Raw genomic sequence first — 24,867 nt, forward strand, 5'->3', positions numbered from 1 at the left:
ATTTTTCTTCTTTTTTTTTGTATTACCACCCAGATGTACAGTGAGTGAGAAGATTAATGAGTTACGTGTATTTTTCTTCTTTTTTTTTTGTATTACCACCCAGATATACAGTAAGTGAGAAGATTAATGAGTTACGTGTATTTTTCTTTTTTTTTTTTTGTATTACCACTCAGATGTACAGTGAGTGAGAAGATTAATGAGTTACGTGTATTTTTCTTTTTTTTTTTTTCTTCATATCAAATATTATCTCCCTTCCAGGGTTTGTGTACAGACAAATTACTTCACTTTCTTAATTCTTTCCTCTACTTAAATAAGTTTGTGTGAGGATGCTCTTTTGTGCTTATGAAATAATATGAACATTTAAATGTTCATATTATTTAGAAAGTTAATTACAGAAGACTACAGAAAAATCGATGAAAATATTTATACGGGGTTCAGAATTGGATGTTTCTGGATTCTTCAATTTTCTTACCTGTACAGATGTCTTGCTACTCATATTCAACTATGAAAGCAGTACATTTACTGCTGTATCTTGGGATATAAATTACTGTTATTATGCTAATGTTTTTAATAGTTAAAGAATCTATATTTTTATACTTTTTGTCAAATTGTCTTGTATGAAATTCTAAAATTCTAACCGAAAATGGAATGGAAATAAAATCAGCAACAGTTTTAGAACGTGAAAGAAAAAGAACAACAAAAAAAGACCAAAACATTTTTAATAAAGATTAATGATGCTTTCTTAGGAGACATCTTCGCTTCACATTGGTAAAATAACACTGGTTAGCTATTTACCTATTGAACATCTAGATAGAAACAAGCACATGCTGTCAAGGTACAAGAGAGAGAGGAGGAACCTTCTGCTTGAAATGATATCTTCGTTTCATTATGGATTGCTGATCAGAACCAAGGAAAGTTAAATGCCGGTAGCAAAGGTTGGCATTCATTATTTAAAGTTGAACTTCAATCAAGTCAATAACGCACTGATCCATTCAACCCTTCCCTCTTCACTCACTGATAACTGCCAATACAAAGCTAGCAAAGGTCAGGATAGAAATTCCCCCTCTCCTTACTGAGGTTTCTTAATGGAAACATAAAAGACAATTATCTGCATATTTGAATGAGTTCTTGTGTTTGTTTGTGTATTATTATACCAAAGTTGCATTAATAAACGTTTCTACATATCTTAATCACACAAAATGGATGCTAAAATGTTTCTTGGTTTTAAGATTGTGTTATGTTTTAAAAATATCCATTTTAATTGTTCTAATTTGTCCTAATTTTTAATGATTCATCAAGTAACAAATTTCTATCTTCCTTTCTCAATTCATGTCATGTGACACCTCCTCCTCTAATTTTAGTCACGCATAGATAAAGCAGAGTAACATTACAAGTAGTAATACTATTTAAGTCATAGCTGAGAGAGAAAAAATGAGAGAGATGGACAGGAATTATAGCCAGCAGAAAGCAATTAACTTGCTCTTTTTTTTTTTGTATTTATCTGGCTTTGCAAATTCATTTTGTCTAATTCAAAGAATTTAAAATGAATTGAATGTGTGATCCAATGGATCAAAGTTACATTTAACATGTAAAAAAAAAAGAAGCTATTTACATGACTAAAATAGGAATTATTTATTTTCATGTAGCAAATTATTACAAAACAAGTTTCACAAGATTGCACTACCCCCCACCCAATAAGATTTAACTGCTATGCCCGTGTAAAAGGAGTAGTGCTGACTGTCATTCTACTTCTGCATGAAAGCAGTAACACAATATTTGATGAAGCCTATCGATGCTAACAGCTATCCTCATACAGAATTGTGTCCTATGAATTATACACACATGAATATACCTTTATGTAGCCTTGTCATAATACTGTTCACAATAATATTTCTACACAACCATTGCAGTCAATCATGTCCCCTCCCCCCAAACTTCTAGTTTCAGCCTTCTGGCATCGTTCTGCCAATGACTACCCGAATCTCTGTTAGCAAATCCATTCATGAAAACACAAACAGATGAATATTCTATTTATACCATAATAAAGTTGAGGATGGAATGATAAACTTTGTCTCCTCTCCTCCAACTGAAACCCATAACATCAGAATCACATTTGCTATTCTTACTTTTACATTTTAGAATATGCATTAGAAAGTGTGGGTCATACTCAACATGAGAAAAAAACAGAAGTTTTGGTGAATTTAAAACCTGGGGGCTCATCCAAGTTGTGAAAACCATGTCATCATTTCAATTTGAAAATTTTTTCTCTGTTATAATTTTAAAGTTATAAATCAAATAAAATAAAAAGACGTTATAATTTTAAAATTAAAAATAAAATAAAGTAAAAAGTTGTTTTTCCTTTTTATCAATGGCAAGTATGAACAGAGACTCCACAATAGTATTATTGTATGTCTTTTGATCAAAATGAAATATACTTATCCAAGTATCCTAGATAATGGGGATCTCTAAACATTAAAAGGAGCTTGTGATGTATTTCTTTTTAATGGGCATCTGGTGAGAATGTAAACTCCTCACAATATTATTGTTTTCACTTTAGTCAAAGTTAAATATACTTTTTCAAGCACCCTGGATAATCTAGTTTAGGAATACACATAGTTATTGGGGTAAATTGGTCTATCTCCAAAACTCTAGGAGTTTATGACATTTTTTTCTTTTAATGGATATCCGGCACAAACCCCGATTTCATAATTGATCAAAATGAAATACAATTATCAAAGTATCTTGGAAAATGCAGTTTTAAAATATATTCACATTACAAAATATACATGTTTACAAACTTTGAAAGATTTCATCTATAAACAAAGTCTTTACATTAAATCAAAAGAAGAACATAAAAGAACACAAGGGATGCATGTATTAAAGAAACATATTATAACGGATGTGCTAAAGACTATAAAAAAGAATTCTCCATACAATTAAACCTAAAATTTCATGCAAAGCATGTAAAAAAAAAAAAGGATTTTATATAGGGCTTCACAGTTAAAAAAACAAGTGAAATGATAATGGAAAAAAATTGCAATGAAAAAAAATCGTGAATTTATCTGATTTATAAAAGTTGTATCTGTATGTATGCTGATCTCAAGTTATCAGCTTGGAGCAGGGAGCATGTATGTGTGTGTATGTGTGTGTGGTTACTGATGGTTTACAGGAGTTCATCCTAAGTTTCCCTATTCACATAATATTGCTAATAGACAACTCTTAAAAACACTAACAACTTTACCTCTTTCAAAAACATAAACCTTGCTGCAGATTTTTGAATATGAATTTGAATTCATATTTGACATTGATCTCTCTACTCAGATTGTAAAACAATGCCCAAAATAAATAATTATAGATTTAATATATATATATATATATATATATATATATATATATATATATATATAAAATGCTGACACAATGGTTCACGGATAGTTTTTCATTTTTTTCCTTTTCCACTGAGGATGCAAGTGAAAATAAAGCCTTATACTTAGACCAAATACATGACATTGTATGAAGAATCTGATGATAGTGGTATTCATTTTGTATTAAAGGGTGGTCTAATAATATTGTCTGCATTAAAATAAATTCTACCTTTTGCAATCAAGGTCATCTATCCCCCCCCCTATTCCCTCTTGTGACTGAAAACACACTAAACGACATACAAATTTCTGTACGCGATGTGGGCAAGCTTACCAAAAATCTTGATTCTAGTAAAGCAACTGGCTCCGATGGCATTACAGTCATAGTGCTCAAAAAGCTTCAACCAGAACTGGCTCTCATACTTACAAAGCTGTTTAAACATTGTCTTAATGAGAAATGCTTCCCAACACCTTGGAAAACATCATCAGTATGTCCTGCATTTAAAAATTCCAGTAATTGATCATTTCCCTCTCAGTACAAACCATCAGTCTCTTGTGCATCATGAGTAAGTTGCTGGAACTGTGATAAACAGAGAAGTAGTCAACCACCTTGGCAAAAGTAACCTGCTCAGTGACATGCAGTATGGTTTTCATTCTGCAAGATCTACAGCTGATGTACTAACTGTTATATCATGCAGGATTAGCCAATCACTTGATGGAGATTTTGTCTCTAGAGCAATAGCTCTTGTCATATCAAAGGCTCTTGATAGAGTGTGGCATAAAGATCTACTTCACAAGACCGCCAACTATAGAATAGCTGAGAATGTCCTCTCAGTTATAAAATCCTTTCACTCTCATAGTTGGTTAATTTTAATACATCAAAAATCCAAGCTCCTCGCCTTTCATCATAATCACTCTGACTCCCATCACGCCCCAACTGAAATGAAATGTCTTGGGCAAGCTCCATATCTTGACAAGCTCCTGAGACTGACCTTCACTCCTGATCTGAAATGTAACACATACATTGAATCGGTTGCCAAGATTACTGGAAAGATGGTTGGATCACTCTACCACTCCGGTATCTCACTCCTGATGCAATCCTCTATCTGTATAAGAGCCAGGTGCAATGGAGTAATGTTGCCACATCTGGACAGAAGCTGCTCGGCATCTCCTATCCTGCCTTGATAGAGTTCAAAACCAGCTTCAAAACCTAGTGGATGACTCCCTTTTTTCTTTTTTTTTTTTTTTTTTTTTACATAGGCGTCACCACTTATTAAGGTCGAGAGGCCACTGAAGGATAAGGATTAAAGAGTGTACAGTAGTCAAAAGGACAATATAGTAATCGATAGTAATGGAAGTTCGGTAAATTTAACTCAAGTGTAACGGCTCACCAGAAACTTGTTCAATAGTAATGGAAGTTTGGTAAATTTGTTAACTCAAGTGTAATGGCACACCAGAAACTTGTTTACGTTGGACTTGAAGATAACCATATTATAGACAGCTGGAAAGCAGGAAAACGGAAGACAATTCCACAGGTATGCAGTTCTAAGAAAGAAGCTTTGATCATGGAATCTATGTTTAGGTTTAGGCACAGATAAAGAGTGGAGGGAATTATTGATAGTTTTCAGCTAGATGAGTGTTTCTTGTGAAAGTCTGGCGAGGGGGGACCATAGATTGAAGCTCAGTCAAACACTTTCCATGAAAATAACGATAAAGCAGAGACAAACTCGCAGCTTCTCTTCTGTGAGATAGAGGTTGCAGAGAAGAGAAAAGGACATCTCCCATGAGGCCACAAAGTCTATTTTGAACTCTATCAAGGCAGGATAAGTCCTTTCTAGCAGCTCCTGCCCAGATGTGGCAACAGTATTCCATCCTTGGTCGTACCTGACTCTTATATAGATAGAGAATTGCATCAGCAGTGAGATATCTACTGGATCGATAGAAAGATCACACCATTTTTCCAGCGGCCTTGGCAACAGATTTGATGTATGTATTCCATTTAAGTTCAGGAATAAAGGTCAAAACTGGAGGCCTCCTCACGACAAGAGCCATTCATTTTAATTGATGCCAGATGGGGATCAGAACGTTGATGATGTAAAGATAGAAGCTTGATTTTAGATGCATTAAAAGTAACCAGCCACTCCTTTCCCCATTGTACAATGTGATCAAGATCAGAGGAGAGAGAATCGGAGAGAACTTGGTCGTTTACTGTCTTAGATGTGCTACCATAGATGGTAGTGTCATCAGCAAAAATGTCTACAAATGATGTAAGGATGTGATTTGGAAGATCATTAATGTAGATCAGGAAAAGTGTTGGGTCCAGGATGGACCCCTGAGGGACTCCAACATTAATACTTCTGATTTTTGCCCATCAACTACTACTCTTATGAACCTATCAGAGACAAATGATTTAATAATTGCAAAATAATTTCCAGCTATACCATAACTGGAGATCTTGTGAAGTAATGCCATACCCTATCAAAGGCCTTTGATACGTCAAGAGCAATTGCCCTAGAAAGGTTGCCTCTGTCAAGAGATTCACTAATCCTATGAGATATAACTGTAAGCACATCTGCTGTATATCTAGTAGAACAGAAACCATATTGTGTATCACTAAGAAGGTTATTTTTGCTGAGATGGTTGATTACTTCTCTATTTAACACAGACTCCAGCAACTTACTCATGACACACAGAAGACTTATTGGCCTGTACTGAAAGGGAGATGAACGATCACATGAATTCTTAAATACAGGGCAAACTGATGAGATTTCCAGAGTGATGGAAAGCAATTCTACTTAAGACAACGTTTAAACAGTTTTGTAAGTATGGGCGCTAGTTTAGGGTGGAGTTTTTTGAGTACTATAATTGGAATACCATCAGGGCCGGTTGCTTTACTGGAGTCAAGGTTTTTGATTAGCTTGGCAACATCATGTACAGATATTTGTATATCACATAGCGTGTTTTCTGATACAGGAGGAAATATTGAGGGTTGGTGGCCTTGGTCGCAAAGGGTAGAATTAGCTGCAAAGAGTTTGGCTTTGTCTGATGCTAACGAGATTGATGATAGTTGGGATAGAGCACATGCTTCTGTTCAGGATTCTGTTTGCTATTGGCCAAAACTGGTGGGAACCAAGCTGCTGCTCAGCTACTTTGGACTTGACGGACTGAGCATAAAACTCTCTTGCATTCTTTATTACTTTCTTACAATGGTTGCTGGCAGTCCTGAAAGCGGCTTTAGCTTCCATACATCTATTACATTGGCAGCAGTGGAAAAAGTGATTTCTGTGCGCAATAGTAGCAGCACATTCTGGAGAAAACCATGGCTGGCTGTTAGGTTTTTGCTGGAACTTTTTCGAGGGTATGAAATGGTCTATACCTACAATTAACCATTCCGTCAGGTCTGATACTATAGAGGACACATCATTTTTAAACCTGGAATGCAGAGGTAGATCTGATATAAATGTACGGAAGCTATCCCAGTCAGCCATAGTATATCGATATACTGTACGATGGAGAGATACGTCTGAGGACTTATTACATTTCATTTTTATCTTCCCTTCAACTTCTTTCCTTATAGAAGACTTCGCCAACCAGTCTTTGTTCTATTGCTATTGGTATGTGCTCATCTGAACTATGGTCCCTGCTTGCCAAACTTTCACAAAAAAACACTCGACTATCTAAAAACCACTATATATTATTTTCCCCACTCTCTATCTGTGCCTAAATGTAAATGCAGATTCCATGAACAAAGTTTCTTTTACAGAAATGTCTACCTTTGGAACCAGCTGGCATGCTTCCCAGCTAAATACAACATGATAGCCTTCAAATCTAATGTAAACTAGTTCCTGTTAAGTCATCCTCATAAATAATCAAATTTACACAAGGATTACTTCACTACCATCTTATGCTGAGTTGTGTCGACGGAATTGTTTGGGAATATGCTAAGTTTTGTCAGGACTGTGCCAGATCGTATTCATGGGAATGTTTGGTACAGTATTGGATCATATCAACGGTATTGTTCGTGTTGAGTTTTGTAGACAGAAGCTTTGTGTTAAGTTTGTTGTTCGGTTGACTTGCCAGTTGTCATACTGCCATGGGTAATAGTAATATATATTTTTTTTCGTTCTGTCTCCTCTTTCGTGAAGCTACAAACTATTTCAGCAATTATGACTTTTGACCCAAAGCTAATACCCGTGTTTGATGGCAGTGACTTTAGACAGTCAACAGTGGAATGGCTGGAGAAAATTGGACTGAGATGTCAACTGAGTGAAGCATATTGAGTGCCTCATCTTGATACACTTGTCAGATGATGCACATGCGGTGTACCGGCTATTAATTATGTGGATTTTGATTGTGTGAAGAAAACACTGTAGACAGTCTTTGCCTTGAATCCCTTTGCCGTGTGGAAGACATTTGCAGCATGCTGCCTTCCACCAGGTGAAACAATCAATGTCTTTTTGGCAGAACTATGCAAGTTGGCGATCCCGTTTGGCAGTGTATTGGATTATTGCTTGCAATGTGCATTCATTGCTGGATTGTCTGAACATGCAGAAGAACTATTATGAGCATCCTCCCAGATGGAGGACCTAGATCTGTTGCACGTACTGGCACATGCTCATGCCATTTTTAAGAACTACACTGGAGTTACAGAACAGGCTGCAGTAGCTGCACAGTCGGCACAATGCATATCAAAGGAGACGGATACTTCCTGCAGTGTTATAAAATGCAATGGTCCCAATCATAGTGCAGGTGATTGTATACTGAATCGTGAGAAAGTCTTTTAGTTATGGATTTGATTTCTTCCTTGTGTTGGATGCAATCAAGTGGCTGGGAGGAGTAACTGTGATTAGTGCTGGTGAGGTAATGTTTCCACAATTCAGCAAACAAAATTTTGCTGCCATCATTATTACTGAACATTATTTAACCACAGAATATCCTGGAAATAGACTGGCGACAAACCTCCAATTACGTTTAAATATAGACTTGTGGTAGATCTATCCCCAGCATATATTCGAGAGGAAAGAGTGCAAACATGAATCTAAAATGGTTGACTGCTGACATATGAACAGGACAAACTCAGACCCTCAAAGAGTATAATCTCTCTCATGGCTGTTCTGCAGAAAAACAAACAAAAGCTTCCGCCTGTCATGGATAATCAGTGTTAATGTAGACATTGGTTACCTCCCTTGCTTCAGTTACATGGTTACCTCCCTTGCTTGTGGTGATATAAATAGGAGTCGGCCATCTTGGTTTAGTCAGTTCGTTCGTACAGTTTAGACAGACTACAAGTGTCTCAACAGATGGTAGCAGAGATATCCCCCTGTGTGCGACAAAACGGAAAAAAAAAAAAAAAAAAATTTTTTTTTTTTGTACAGCTTGTCTGTAGCACTAGACAGATCGGATATTGGATATGGCAACTTCGAACAAACAACCTCCATTGTTGGAGGGGGAGGATGTTTACGAGAACTGGAAACAAGACGTTGAAATGTGGTCGTTGTTCACGGATCTTTCTGAGGAAAAAAAAGGGCCAGCAGTGTTTTTGACGCTACCACTGAATATTAGAGAATGTGTCCGTGAATTGCCAACAAGTGACATCGGCGGACGAGATGGCTTGAAGATCTTAATAAAGAAACTGGATGACATATATTTAAAGGATGAACACACGCGCGCTTACATGACTTTTAAGGAATTTTACACTTATAAAAGATCGTCAGGTACCAGTATAAATGACTTTCTTGTTCGTTATGAGTTTTTGTACCAAAGATTAAAAAAATTCTACATTATTCTACCGGAAGGAGTGCAAGCTTTTCTTGTTTTGAACGCGGTTAACATATCGGAAGAGAACGAAAAATTAGCGCGGACGTGTTCTGTTTTGACGTATCAAAACATGAAGGAATCGATAAAGAAAGTATTTGGTGACATTTATCGTGATGAAAATGTACCGGCAGTGAAATCAGAGCCCGAAATCGTCAACTATAATTATTCTAAACCGGGTAACAACAAAAGGCGTTTTCGTCGAGGACAATCTAATCCATGTGACCGAAGTGGAAGCGTGTTGTTGTGTTACAAATGTCAGTCTCCGAACCATCTAATTAGAGAGTGTCCTAGAAATACGCCCAGGTTTACGGAAGCGACAGAACAAATACACATTACGTTGTTCATTCAAGAAAATATTTATTTGAACAGTACAAATGAAAAAATCTCAAATCTTGTAAAGGAAACATTTGGAATGGCAGTCTTGGATTCTGCTTGTACTCGCACACTGGCTGGCGAAGTGTGGCTTGATGTTTATTTAGATACTTTAAATGAAAGTGACCTGCAACTAGTGAAGTATACGAACTCAGACCGGAGTTTTTGTTTTGGTGATGGAGTGGCTGTCACAGCAATTAAAGTTGCTAAATTTCCGGTTACACTCGGAGGTATAAGAGTTTATATCGAAGCAGATATTGTGAAAAACGACTTGCCTCTTCTATTAAGTCACAAATCAATGAAGACAGCAGGAATAGTGCTAGATTTCCGGAAAGATATGTGCTGGATTTTTGATAAATGTATTGAACTAAAGACCACAACTTCAGGGCACTATTGTCTCCCCTTAACAAATAAGTTGTTGGATCATAGTGGTACTAAGAACATTGTATTACATGTTCAGAATTTTGGTCAGTGTTCTTTCACAGAAAAAAAAAAAAGCAGAAAAACTTCATCGACAGTTTGCTCATGCCTCGAAGGAAAAACTTGTTTCCTTGGTTAAAAAAAGTGGCAAATTCAATGACAAGGAATTTATAAAGGCGATTGAGGAGGTTTGTGAAAACTGTCAAATTTGCCTTAGATTTAAAAAAGCTCCACTGCGACCGGTTGTGGGATTGCCTCTTGGCAATAGATTTAATCACACAGTTTGCATGGATTTGAAAGAGTTCATCCACAATGAGGTGTGGATACTACATCTCATTGATGCCGCTACCAGGTATTCAGCGGCAACATTGATCAAAACAAAGAAGAAGGAGGAGATCATCAAAAACATCTTTATGATGTGGATTACCTATTTCGGATCTCCTGTTCGTTTTCTGAGTGATAATGGGGGTGAATTCAACAACGAACACTATAGACAGATGAATGAAAAACTCAACATAGAGACCTGTACTACTGCCGCAGAAAGTCCATTCAGCAACGGTACTGTAGAACGTCATAATTTGATAGTTGCTGAGGCAATGAAAAAAACAATTGACGATGAGAAGTGTGAACCTGAAATTGCCTTGGCATGGGCTATTTGTGCAAAAAATGCCCTCCTCAATTACTCTGGACACAGTCCAAATGAACTTGTATTCGGTTTCAATGTAAATACACCCTCAATTCTGACAGACCAGTTACCTGCTATGGAGTCCTCTACTACAAGTGACATGGTGAGAAAAAATTTAAATGCTCTCCATAGTGCAAGGAGAAACTTTTTGGAAGCTGAGTCCAGTGAGAGAATTAGGAGAGCTCTCAGGTCTAATGTCAGAACTTATGCTGATGAAGATTATGCTACCGGAGACCAAATCTATTATCGGAGGCAGGGTTTTAAAGGATGGCGTGGTCCAGCAAAAGTGTTAGGCAGAGAAGGCCAGTTTGTCTTAATCAGACATGGCGGAGCATTTTATAGGATGCATCCGTGCCAATTGATGAAAGTGAATAAAAACAACGAAAACAGAACAAAAAAAGCTGAAATGCTGGGAAACACTACAGAAGGGAAGAATGAATACCTTTCAGTTGAGGAGGAGGAGTTGCAGAATCAAGTGGTAGAAAGTGAAGATATAGACAGAGAAGAAGTTGTTGATAGTTCTACCAGTTTAAGAGATAAGACTGAAAAACCTGGCCGAAATAAGACCATAACTTATAAAATAAATGGAAGTGGGGAGTGGAAGAAAGGAAAGGTTATGTCAGTACAGCCTAAATCAACTGGCAAATATAGTCATTGGATCAATATAGAACCTGAGGATGAAAACGAGGATCAAGTTTGTATCAACTGGAATCATATTGATCATTGGAGAGAAGTGCCCCAATATACTGAACAGGAAAATGTAGTCCTGCTCACCGCTGAACAAGAGCATTCGAAAGCTGTAATGGATGCCAAGCATAAAGAAATAAAAAACATGAACACCTATGAAGTATTTGAATGTGTGCCATACACAGGTCAAAAAACAATATCCACAAGATGGGTGATTACTGAAAAATTCAAGGATAATCAGAAAACAATGAAAGCTCGCCTTGTAGCACGAGGCTATGAAGAAAATAGTAATCTGAAAACGGACTCCCCAACATGTAGCCGTGAAGCTATGCGAATGGTCATGCGAACCGCATCAATAAAGAATTGGATGCTGCAGACCATAGATTTTACCTCAGCCTTTTTGCAAGGTGGTATTTTAGAGAGAGATGTGTACCTGAGGCCACCATCTGATGTTTGTCCTAAATCTCAAGTGTGGAAATTAAAAAGATGCATCTATGGATTGAATGATGCTCCACGGGCATGGTACAAGAGAGTTACTCAGGCTTTGATTGAATTAAAAGGAGTAGCAAGTGCTTATGATAATGCATTGTTTTTGTGGCATGATATTAAAGGAAATTTTACTGGAATTCTTGCTATGCACATGGATGATTTTGTTTTCTGTGGAAACACAGAGTTTGAAAGGGATGTGATTGCAACATTGAAAGAAAAATTTAAGGTGGGATCTCATGAAAGTGGAACATTCAAATATGTTGGACTGAATGTTAATCAACAGGAAAATGGGATCACTGTAGAACAAGATCTATATGTATCTTCCATATCTCCAATAGAAATAAGCAAAGGGAGGATACTGAGGAAAAATGATGAACAATCTGGTAAGCGATCGACGATTGAGAATAGATGTAGCAAGGCTGAAGGAAATGAAGAGTAGAGGAGAGATACAGATAGAATGGATCAAGGGTTGTGATCAGGTCTCTGATTGTTTGACCAAGGCAGGAGCTTCGTCTGAGCTTCTAAGGGACTTGTTAAATCAGAAATAAATTATTCACTTGAGGACAGCAGCAATGTTAATGTAGACATTGGTTACCTCCCTTGCTTCAGTTACATGGTTACCTCCCTTGCTTGTGGTGATATAAATAGGAGTCGGCCATCTTGGTTTAGTCAGTTCGTTCGTACAGTTTAGACAGACTACAAGTGTCTCAACAATCAGGAGCTAAATAAATATGTGGATATATAATATGTGTTTGCAAAAATGAAGGGATGGTGACAGCAAGGACCAAATGTTGCAATAGTAGGTCTACACTGAGCTTATTTGCTAATGCATGTGAACAAATCTCATTGGCCATTCAAATAGTAGAGATCAACGGACAATGATATTGTCTTACCCATCTACGATTTGGACTCAGTGTTATCCCTTTAATAATATGTTAATGCCATCCTAAGCCAGGATGATATCATAAACATAGATACATCTTATTATATTAACAATAATTTTGTAAATGAGAGCAGGTGTTCTGCAACCCATATCAAGGAACATTTAGAGAAGTTTGGTCTGGCAAGCAAGACCCTAGAATAGCTACATGTGCTGGGATTATGTGTCCAGGAAGAGTAAAGAAAAACTGCTATGGTGGCATGAAAGAAAACTTTCAGTAGTCCCCGAGAGACTTACCCATCGAAAGTGTACAGGAAACTGATTGGCAACTTCCCGGTGTGTTGCTGGTTATGTGTCATTGCAGCATTTGTGAAACAAAGGACAAACACTGAATGAGATGATGAAGTGCAAAACATGGATGATCAAAGACATTTGTTCGAGAATGGTCCATGATGATCCAGTGAAAGATAACATTTATCTGTGGACAATAAGTTACAATGTATAGATGCTAGTTCATTAGCCACCGGCGTGGTTGTGGAAAGCAATGGTTTCATGACAGAAGATGCAAACTGGTTCCGAGCAGTGCATAAGGACAAGCGTATAAACTTAGCTGAGCTTGATTCTGTGTGGCGAGGTGTCAACCTTGCATTGTAAAGGCAAACCAAAATGATTAATTTATGAACAGACTCTGCATTTGTAATTGGTGAATAACTGACACATTGTCTAGATAGACAAGAGTGCATGCCAAAGAAGCTGCTGAAATGTTAATTAAAGCCAATTCTAATTGTACTGAAGATTGAGGTAGGGCTCTTCAATTTCACGAAAACCAAGCTGATCAACTTACATGGATACCACAGCGATAATTAAATGAAACCTAGAGAACCTGTGTGCGCCATAACTGCAGAATACAATGTTTCTCAAGTACACACAATCCATCGGCCCAGCAAACATCCCAGTGTGAAGAGGACATTGTACTTTGTAAAGTTAATCAACCCAGGAATAACTGATGCTGATGTGCAGATGGTGGTTGGGGATCGCAAAGAATACCAATCCATAAATCCAGCCCCAATGCATTGGAAGCCAGGTAGGCCTGATGTCACATAAATTTAGAGCAGGAGTGTAATGGATATAACCCATTTCAGTATTCAGCCATACCTGACATTGATAGACTGTGGCCCTGAGTTGAGTCATATAAACAGAACTGTTTGTATAATATCATGTCGTGTTGACGAAGTTGTTCAGGATTGTGTTGGGTCGTGTTAATGGAGTTGTCTGCACTGTGTCAGGTTGTATCAATGGAGTTGTCTGGGCTTGTATCGATGGAATTGTTCGAGAAATGCTGGGTTGTTTGACTTGCTGGTTGTAACCGTCTCTTTTCCCTCATGAAACTACCCACTTAGATCATGTCATTCAAGAAGTAATAAACAAAGTCATGCAAGCTTCAGAAGTAGGTAATAATGATGATGAAGCTATAGAAGTAGAGGGATAGTAATGGCAATAAAGGATTAAGTTATTAATATCAAAAATGGGGAAGAGAGATGAGAAGTAGAAGAACAACCTGATCATTAAAGAATTAAAAGAATTAAAAGAAAAAATGCAAAAGAAGAGGAATGATAGATATAATAAAAGTAGAAGGAAGAATAGAAGAAAGGAAAAGAAAGAAAAGAAATAAAAAAGGAAAAGAAAGATGAGGAAAAAAGAACGTATGAGAGTGAAAAACAATTAAGTAAAACACATCAAAAGAAGTAAGAAAAGAAAAAGTAGATGAAGAGGAAATGAGAAAAAAGTTGGTAAAAAAAGGGGGATGGGAGGAGGATTAGATATGAAAGAGGAATAAAAAAAAATAATAATTTCATAGTTTTATTAGAAAAAGAAACAGAAAAAGGAGAAAGTATACTGAGAATGAAAGAAAAAAAAGATTGGAATAAAGAGGAGGAAATACACTGAAAGAGCAGCAGCAGATATAGAAAAAGGAGGAACTCTACTTGAAAGTAAAGAAATGAAAGTCAATTTGTCGAAAAGAGATTTCCATTTTATTAGATCATTGCAAAGTTAACTGACAGTTAAAAGTCTTACTTCATAAATGTGATACAGATCACTGCCTTCTTCTGGCCAATAGCGGTGGCACATGGCTTCTCCATTCTCGGTCAACTTAGTAAGCATCACAATTACTACACTGCCTTGCTCCCATACCATCTGTGGAAATAACAAGAGACAAAAAATAGCATCAGGCAAGGGAAGAAATGACAAAAATAAAAGCATCCATTTTAGTTACATTCAAAAAATGTTGAATTCAAACGAGTATTTTTTTTTTTTTTTTTTAAAATCAAAACATTTTAATCATATAGCATTATTTGGTTGTGTAAACTTCTGATTGTCAATACACAGATTTGCATGCACATATATTAAATTATTTGATTGCATCATATGCGTATGTGTGTGTGTGTGTGTGTGTGTGTGTGTGTGTGGAGGGGGGTCCTGTGAAGATTAGTGTAAGAAGTCATTTATATTTGCAGTTGTCATAGGAACACATGAAAGATACGCATTTTAGAAAAACACACATTTCTCACTTTTTTGCTTATCATCATTATTAAAGAGGGGGAGAGGGGTTAAGAAATACTAAGCTGTGATTGGTCAAACAAGATTACATGTTAAGTTAGATTAGAGAGATTTTTAAATAGTGATGTTAAGACAAGTGACAGAAAGCATGCAGAAGTTTTGAGAGGAAATGTATATCTCTGCATATCAACATGGGAAGTCTATAGTGAAGCAAAGGCTGCTTCAGTCCATTGGTGAGAAGATTGATTGGTTGTTTTTTGTTTTACGGCATATCAACCCTTTGTGGGTTATTTAATGCCGAATCCAGTTATTTTGGGAATAGTATTTGATATTGTATCCAGTTATTTTATAGGAGATTTTTATTCTTCAAGCTCTTTGTATTTTCAATCGTTAGTTTGTAGCTTTTGGTTTGGTTGTTTTATAGTGGATTTTATCATTTTTGTTTCCTCTGTCTTGCAGAATATGTTGGGTTTTGCAATGGAGGGGGGGAAAAGGTTACAGTATTATTGATCGATACAATCTGGGTCGGAAAACCAGTCAGAAAGTGGGGGGAAGATAGAAAGAGAAAGCGTATATAGGAGGATGGAAAAATGTGAAAAGACAGGTTGCTTTTGCAGAATATAAGGTTTTGGGGGGTTATATTTTTTTGGAAGAGTCCTATTTCTTTAATAGGAGATAAGATTTTTCTGGTGTTGTTCTCTTTGAAGATTATTTGAAGATCTATTTCTTTGTAGTGTTTTTTCCTAATTTGTGAAAGATCTGTGCATTCAGTTAGTAGATGTTTTACAGTAAGTGATGCTTGACAGGGAATGCATTGGGGTTGAGTTTCTCCTTTTAGGAGGTAAGAATGGGTTAGTGTGACCTATTCTAAGTCTTGTTGAAATGACATTTTGTTTTCTGTTTGTTTTTTGATAATCCTGCCTCCACTCTCCAAGTGTGGGTTTTATATTGTATAATTTGTATTTTTATTCCATTGATTTTGCCATTTCACAAGTATATGGCTGTTGAACAGGGTTCCAATATCCGTGTATGGGATCCTGTGCCCATCAAGGTTCAACTTCATTGCCTCCTTAGCCATAGCATCGGCTCTTTCATTGCCCGATTCCCATGTGGCTAGGGATCTAGATGAATATTTTCTTTTGGTCGGTAATGAGATTTATTTTGTTTAGGAGTTTGATAATTATGGGGTTCTCCTGTTTTCTATTTTTATAGCTGTTAAAACGGATAAGGAGTCAGAGAATATAATGAATTTGTCTGAGTTTTCCTCAGCAATGATATCCAGTGCTAAATCTATGGCTCTGGTTTCAACACTAAATATAGAGGCTTCGTTCAGAAGTCATTTGCTAATAGTTGTATTGTTGTAGGTAGCTGCACATCCAACTCTATCGTTATCCTTTGAGCCATCTGTGTATATGTATGTATAGTTAGAGTAGTATAGCTTGATATTTTCAGGTTCTTCTTTATTTAATATGGATTCCAACAACTTACTTATGGCACACAAGAGACTTATTGGTCTGTACTGAAAGGGAGATGACCTTTTACCTGAATTCTTAAATACAGGGCATACTAATGAGGTTTTCCAAGGTGTTGGAAAGCACTTCTTAAGGCAATGCTTAAACAGTTTTGTAAGTATGGGGGCAAGTTCTGGTTGGAGCTTTTTCAGCACTATAACTGGAATGCCGTCAGGGCAAGTTGCTTTACTGGAATCAAGGTTCTTGATTAGCTTGGCGACCTCACACACAGATATTTGTATGTTGCATAGCGTGTTGTCTGTTATAGGAGGAAATACAGGAAGTTTATGGCCTTCGTTGCATAGGGTAGAATTATCTGCAAAGGTTTTGGCAAAGAGTATGGCCTTGTCTGATGCTGACGAGATGACCTCAGGTCCATTGATGATGGTTGGGATAGAACGCACGCTTCTGTTCAGGATCCTGTTTGCTATTTTCTATTTAAGGATTTTTGAGGTAGTTGTTTCAAGAACTCATAATGGACCTCATCTGGCTCTGTTGTGGTGTTGTGTGAACTGTTTATGGCATCGGTTAATTAAGATAGGGTGAAAGGTTTCTTGTCTTCTACATTGTCTGAGTTGAAGTTTAGTTTGTTCCTTTCAACATCTAGTTTGATTTTTTTGAATTGTGGTTTATAATTTTCGCTAGAGGAGTTTTTTTGAGAAGGTTTTTGCGAGTACATTTGCTATATCTTTTTTGCTGGTTATTTTTGTATTATGTTTTGACAGGTGTTTTAGCGATATTGGTTGATTTTTACCAGCTATCTTTCTAACCATATTCCAGATTTGTTTTGTTTTGGTGTTAGAGTTCAGTTTGCTGATATAGACTCTCCATGACATTCTTTTGGCGCCTTAATTGTTCTACGGACTTTTGCTCGGTTTTGTTTGAATTGGTCTAGATTGTGGGTAGTGGGACGACTTTTAAATTTTTGAAGTGCAGCTTTACTGTCTTTTGGCAATCTTCATTAAACCAAGGTCTTTTATATTTTTTGGATTTGGAGCCTTTGGGTATACATTCCCCAGCTATTGACATCAAAGTATCAGTGAAGTGTTCTATAGAGTTCTCCGGTTCATCTTTATCTATTATTTTTGCATTGCATTGGGTTTTATATTCCTCCCAATTAGCTTTGTTTAGCTTCCATCTGAGGGGGTTATTTTCAATCAGGGTTGAGTTTTCAAGTATGATGGGAAAGTGATCATTACCACATGAGTCATCAAACCTTTGCCAACTGTAGTCCATCGCATAGTGACAAATCAATGGCTGAGTATGCACCTGAGGCATTGGAGTTTTGGTTCATGAGGAACAGATTGTTATTGTTGATGATATTTTCTATTTTTTTACCTTTTGCGTCTGTTTTATTGCTTCCCCATATGATGTTGTGGCTGTTGAAGTCTCCTAGTAAGATGTATGGTTTAAGAAGTTGTTCTATTATTTTGTTGACTTCGGCTTCATTTATGGAGCAAATATTGATGATTTTATGCAAAGTGGTTTTCACAGCAATTACTTGTAATGTGGTGTCTAGAGTTATTTCGCTCTGAGGGATGTCGTTTCTACCTAGAATCGATACACCTCTGGAGGCCTTCTGTCCAGTATTGTGTATAAAGTTGTATTGGGTGTAGTTTTTTGTAGTGATGTTATCGTGTCTTCAGAAATGTTTCCTGGAGGCAGATGATAGCAGGTCGTAGTTTAGATATTAACAATAGTAATTCGTTTATATTTGCCTTAAGTCCTCAGCAGTTGCATTGGATAATTTTGTGTGTCATGGGTCCGGATCTGGGTCAGGGGCATCAGGAGGTGGAGGGTTATCCTCTGTCCCCATTTTTTCAATTTGTCAATTTGTTTTTTTTGTTTCAGGAATGTCTTTATGACTTGTAGTTTCTTTTCCTGAACGTTGCCGTGGTTTTTCTCTACTTGGGCGTTCGTTTTCATTCTTTTCTTTCTTTGATGGACCATCTTTTTGTCCCTTATTTTATCCCTTTGGCTTGTCAGTGGACCCTTGCGTAGATCTGCTTCGAGACCTTTGTTTAGGTCCATGTTCCTGGAAGGATTTTTCTTTTGGGGATATCACCTGGGAGGGTCCCTCATTTTGTGTCTGTTTTTGTTGCTTGCTCTATTTTCATTTTCTGTTTGGCAGAATCTGACTTTTGGAGAAGTCTTGGTCTTGTGTGATAGTTTGTCCAATTCCATCACAAAAGCTTTCAGCACTTTTAATAGAGATCTTAGTTCTGTTATGATGGGTGGGAGTTCGTTGGTTTTTATTTCTGAAGGTTTGTTGATGATGGGGTCAAACTTTTGGCCTTGATGGGTGTTAGTTATAATGGTGTTTTTTTTTTGTCATTTCCGAGTATGTTGGGATGGTGGATTCATACATTTTCCTGGCTTCTGGGAAAGAGACATTTTTAGTATATTTTATTTTAGCGATTTGTTTTTCATTTTGCCAGGTCTTGCACTCTCTTGAATTGGCTGAGTGTTCTCCCTCGCAATTGGTGCAGGTTGGTTTTTCTTTGCAGTCTTTTTCTTCATGATCTGTTCCGTTCTTACCACATCTTCCGCACACAGGGGTTCGGGTGTATCGATCTTTGTGGTGACCAAACTTTTGACAATTGAAGCACTTGAGTGGTCCTGGTATGTATGTTTCCACCTTGACCATCGTGTACCCAATTTTTATTTCTGGTGGGAGTTTGGTTGAGTTAAAGGTTAATACATATGTGTTGGTGTGTATCATTTGGCCATTTCTTTTAATGATCATTCTCTTCACATCTGACACATTTTGCTTTGTTAGGTTGGTTTTAATTTCTTCTATGGTGCACTGCGAGTTCTTCACACCTCACTACTCCTCTAGAGGTGTTCAGGAATTTGTGTGGGTAAACTTATTTTTATTCCATCGATAGTTGTCCAGTTTAGGAGTATTTCAGATTGGGCTTCTTTATCTACTTGGACCAATAATGTGCCATTGGTTATTTTTTTTTTTTACTGAAACAGGGTTGAGGCTTTTCAGAGTACTTTCAATTTTAAATGGTGAAATTTTGGTAAAGGATTCTTTATTAGTAGGTTCTATTACTATATATTTAGGGTAAGTAAGACTAGGGTAATTTCCTTGTTTTTGTATCCGTTTCGCTTGTGGTTCTGATCTGTCATCCGAGTCAGAAATGTCTGAGACATCAGAGTTGGTTCTTTTTTTATTTTCTCCATATTATTATTTTAATTTGCTGGCCCTGGCTGCGCCACCCTCCATGGAGTCCAAGTTTTGTTGGGAATTTACCAAGGGGGAGTTCCCATTCACCTTGGTTGAGACGGGGATACCTTAGCCAGTATACTCATATTTTGGGAAAGTTTCCTCGCGGCTACTCATCTTTTTGTTCTGGAACATTTGTTTTTATTTTAGTCCAAGACAAATTCGATGTGTATGGAGTAAGCTTTTGGTTCTCAAATATGATTGACCCTCAGCCACCGCTTTCCACCATATTTTTGGGTATAGTTGTTAGTGGGATTGGTATAGGTTCGGAATGGGAATATTACTTTTAGGCTTGGTATGGGTTATATATGGTGGGGCTGGACATGACCAGCTGATTGATCAGATTGGGCCCCTCCGACCGCCCGTCTAGTCCAGTACAAGGCCAAAGTGGAGTGTTGCGCCCAATATCTTTATTTTCCCTAGGTATCAGGTGCTTAGCCACCAGGATCCTTTTCCCAGGCATCACGGGTGGCCACTCACGGCCAACAGGTGGCCCCATTGAGGGACTTTTACTCTCTGCAAGGGGGCAGTCGGTGTATTCTAATGGCCCACCGATGTGGTTGGGAAGTAGGGAAGGAAAAAGAAAGGAAAGAGGAGGGGAAGAAGGAGAGGGCCGTTTTTTTTTGTTTTTGTAGAACATAATTAAGTTTTACAAAAGAGAATAGAAAACAAAAACAGAAAGTCGATGTAGGTGTATTTTGTCTCAGGAAGCCAATAGACAGCCTGATCTGGTAGCACCAGTGGTGAGAAGAAGTTCAAGACAACAATTTAAAAAATTTTTTATTTCCATACTTTGTGGACCAGGCGTGTACACAGACCCCACAATTTTAATGAATCATCATTATGCCCGATCAAACATACCCATTCCTTTACCTCGATACATCTTCTATCATTATATGTGATCAGTTTTCTATAATAGTCAACCATATAGGAGCCTATTCATGACCAGACACACACACAGACGTTCAGCTTTATATTATATATATATATATATATATATAAGTAAACATACCTACAACACATACACATAGGTTTAACTTCTTTTAACCAAACTACCCCATATTCCCCTGAGAATTTAAGCACACACGCTATCCACACACATTAAACATACTATGACAAATATGCTATATACATACATCCATTACATAATGCAAACTACACTCCTCCTATATCACAGAAACCACTTATAGCTCCACTAAACAGCCTTAATAATCTATTTCATTCCTAATGATACGATCGCTACATGCTGCATCCCTATCATGTTATCTAGCACCTTCTCCACTCTTCAGATGAGAAGCATTAGGCTTTGAAATGCCATGGCATAAAGAGTCCCCACTTACCCAGCACCCCTAAATAAATGTGTAGTCTGTTGAATAAATGAATAAATCTATATATATTAATATATCGTTTTTATACCATCATTTTACTTTCCTGTTTACTTCTCAATAAGCTCCAATACAATTTTGTTGAGCTTTGTATTATCCTGATAAGTCTTCCCTTAAAGAATTGATTTTATTATCTTCCTTTAACTTCCACATTTATATATATATACACACACACACACACTAGATTACCCATGACCCGCTGGGTCAGTATATATTATAACAAGCTATGGAATAGTGAGTATACAGAATTAATGTATAAGCATGATATTCGTGATGGAAAGAAAATATTTTTGACAATTACATAAATGAATCAAGAATGTATATTTGTTACATAACAGAAATATTTGTGTGAAAGTATCTTAAAATTAAAAAATATAGATAGACTTCTCCAAATCGTTTTAATAAACCTAATTATACTCCTAGTATATGTGTGTGTGCGTGTGTGTGTGTGTGTGATTATCTTCCCTCGATTTTATATACATAATTAAAAATTATTAACTGACGAATGTTTTGGGTTTTTTTTTTGTTATAACGTGCAACAAACTAAGTATTATGGTATCAGTTCGATGCATGATTAGGAACTAATACCACATTACTCTATAAGTAAGGCAGCTTTGCACTTCTTTGTTTACAAAGTCATCCGGCGGAAGTGACGTCAGACAAATTTAAAGATATGAATGACCAAAACTCTATAGAATGTACCATTTTTAAGCAAATATAAAAATAGAAGTTTTATTCAAACAGTCTTTATTGGAACTTTTATAACAAAATTATAACCTTTCTAATAAAAATATGTTTATGAACTGTTTTTTTAATCAAACGTCAGGTGTTGGTAATTTTCTTCACATCTACCAAAAATAGAACTATTGTATAAAAAATAAGTATTACAGTTTTTTAATATATTTATGAACTGTTATTTTTTTTAATCAAACATAAAAATAGTTTAAAAATATATATATAAAAAACAAAACAGTTCATAAATATTTTTTAAACAAAATCTTGCTGGAAAAAAAATTATAAATATTTTTTTTAGAACAGTTATATTTTAATGTTTGATGCAAAAAATAAAAATAACACCTCTGATGTTTGATTAAAAAAAAACAGTTCATAAACATTTTTATCATAAAAGGTTATAATTTTGTTATAAAAGTTAAAATAAAGACTATTTGAATAAAAACATTTGGTAAATTTTTACTTGGTTTTCATTTTCATTTAAAATGATGTCCTTTGAAGGTTTTGGAGTATGCTGAAAACGAATATTGCATTTAAATTTTCTGCAAATAAGTAGTTTTCCGAATATTAAGCAATATAATTTCTTATGTTAAAAATGGTTCGTTGTATGCGCATGTTAAAAATTTGCACTATGTTGATACTTTCCATGTTCGAAGTGGTTCAGACCTTTATAGGCCACCCATCCATCCAATAAAATTTATGTCCTTGGTAGAATCTACAAATTAATTATTTGGAACCATTGAGCGTGGCTCAAACCTGTGTAATGTTACCAGAGTTGACAGCAGGGATCGAAACATGTTATTCCAAACTAGCAGGACTCATTAAACGGCGTTGCCCGGTGGAAGCATGCTTCCACCTTGTAAAAAAATAAACTATGGTTGTTGTTGGTGGCCAATCCCCAACGTCCTAATGTTTAGAATGGCTTTCGGAATAGATGCCCCCAATGTCCTCATGTTAAGAATGTTGTATGGATCCGAACCTCGCAATGTTTTTTTAAAAATTCCAACTTACATGTTTATTTTTTTCACTCAAAAAAATTGTTTTTTTCATTACTTTTTTATTCATTTTTTTTGTTTCTGGTGATTTTATTATATTCACGCGTTTTCTTCTGTATTTTTCCCTTGAGTAGCGTTATTGTTACACTTTGACACTCCACAAAAACTGGTGGTTGACGTCATGTTCTGAGCAAAGTTGAGCGGCCAGCTAATTTCGTCTGGTTCAAATACTGCACAATGACCTAAATTTAAAAAAAAAAAAAAAATTTTACCCCCCCCCCCTCCACGCGTTTTGAAGTGTTTCTACATATCTTTAAAATGTTTGGAACTGATGACCTCCCACCCCGTTCTCTCTATTTGCCACTCCCCCTGCAACCAAACTTGAAAAAATGCTAACGATTATATTTCGTTTACCGATTCGTGCCCAAGAAGTGGGTGCTCATTTTACGTTAAATTTATATAGGAAAGTGGCCCCTCACTGTAAAATATTACATTTTTATTATTAAAAAAAAAGATTTCTTTCTTTTATATTATCTTTAAAGGCCATTGAAACATATTATTTTGAATTCTTTTTAGGAGGTAAATTACACTAGGTTTGGTTGTGAAAAAATTTTTTTAAATTGATCAAGTAGTTTTTTTGTTTTGTCTTGTTTTTGTTTTTTACATTAGAACAATATTGGTTTTGTTTTTATGTTTGAAAACGATTCCAACTTGCAATGAAAATACAACCGAAATAATCCTTTTAAAAATTTGGGACGCTAAAACTGTAATGTTTTTCCCTGTATAATCAAAAGCATCAATGGACAATATTTGTTAAAAAAAAAAAAAAAAATCTGTTTACATTGTTTAAAATTAAAAATAAAAACGTTTATAATGCATAAATTTATAAAAACTTCTATTTATATCTTTTCAATAACTGGGCAAGCTGATTTGAGTAATTTTATTGCCTTTAAACTGTCAATTACAGAATTTATAAAAGACATTAAATCGTAAATATTTGTTTTGTTTGAAAATTATTCCAACTTGCAATAAAAATAAAAATAAAATTCATAAAATGCCAATGAAAAAAAACAGAAGGGATTTAGTTTTGTTTTTATTTGCATATTTTAAAAGTGAAAAAATTGTCGATTAAAAAAATAACTTTCATGGCTTTGTTTTGCACAGAATTTTTCAAACCAGAAGCTGTAGACTGGAGACATGATTTCAACATCCAAGCAAAACAAGTTGAGTTTTATAATATATATATATATATATATATATATATATATATATATATATATATGCACACACACATTAGCATATGTTTTTTTTAATTCTATTCCATAATGATATAAAGGTGTTTTGTGATCTGTGCTTTATACAAAACAGAACTAGCAAAATGTTTAAGAGAATTTAGAAATGATCATTGGCATGCCAATATTTGTCTTGTTAACATTAAATGTCCGTCAGATTTTATTTATTTTTTTTTTTTTTTACATAGGCGGCACAACTTATCAAGGCCTAGACGCCACTCGAGGATAAGGATTAATGAGTGTACAGTAGTCAATAGACCAATATCATAGTAATCATGAATAATGGAAATTTGATAAATTGGATTACTTAAGGGAAACGGCTCATCAAGAACTTGGTTACGTTGGACTTGAAGACTACCATATTGGTGTCAGCTGGAAAGCAGGCGTGCAGTTCTAAGAAAGAAGCTTTGTTCATGGAATCTACGTTGAGGTCTTGGCACAGATAAAAA

General features: G+C 35.9%; 1 protein-coding gene across 4 annotated transcripts in view; it reads right to left on the reverse strand.

Annotated features, from left to right (window-relative positions):
- Positions 1-24,867, reverse strand: part of LOC145291330 (receptor-type tyrosine-protein phosphatase N2-like) — a 1,723,320-nt gene that overhangs the window by 83,688 nt on the left and 1,614,765 nt on the right. For all 4 annotated transcript variants that reach the window (XM_080137086.1, XM_080137084.1, XM_080137087.1 and 1 more), the window contains one exon: positions 14,789-14,908. In XM_080137086.1, the coding sequence (XP_079993212.1) occupies positions 14,789-14,908 (120 nt within the window). The remainder of the gene's footprint in view (positions 1-14,788; positions 14,909-24,867) is intronic.

This window comes from Euprymna scolopes, chromosome 12 (assembly GCF_053919585.1).
Source record: "Euprymna scolopes isolate OS-2025 chromosome 12, ASM5391958v1, whole genome shotgun sequence".
NCBI classification, from domain to species: domain Eukaryota; kingdom Metazoa; phylum Mollusca; class Cephalopoda; order Sepiida; family Sepiolidae; genus Euprymna; species Euprymna scolopes.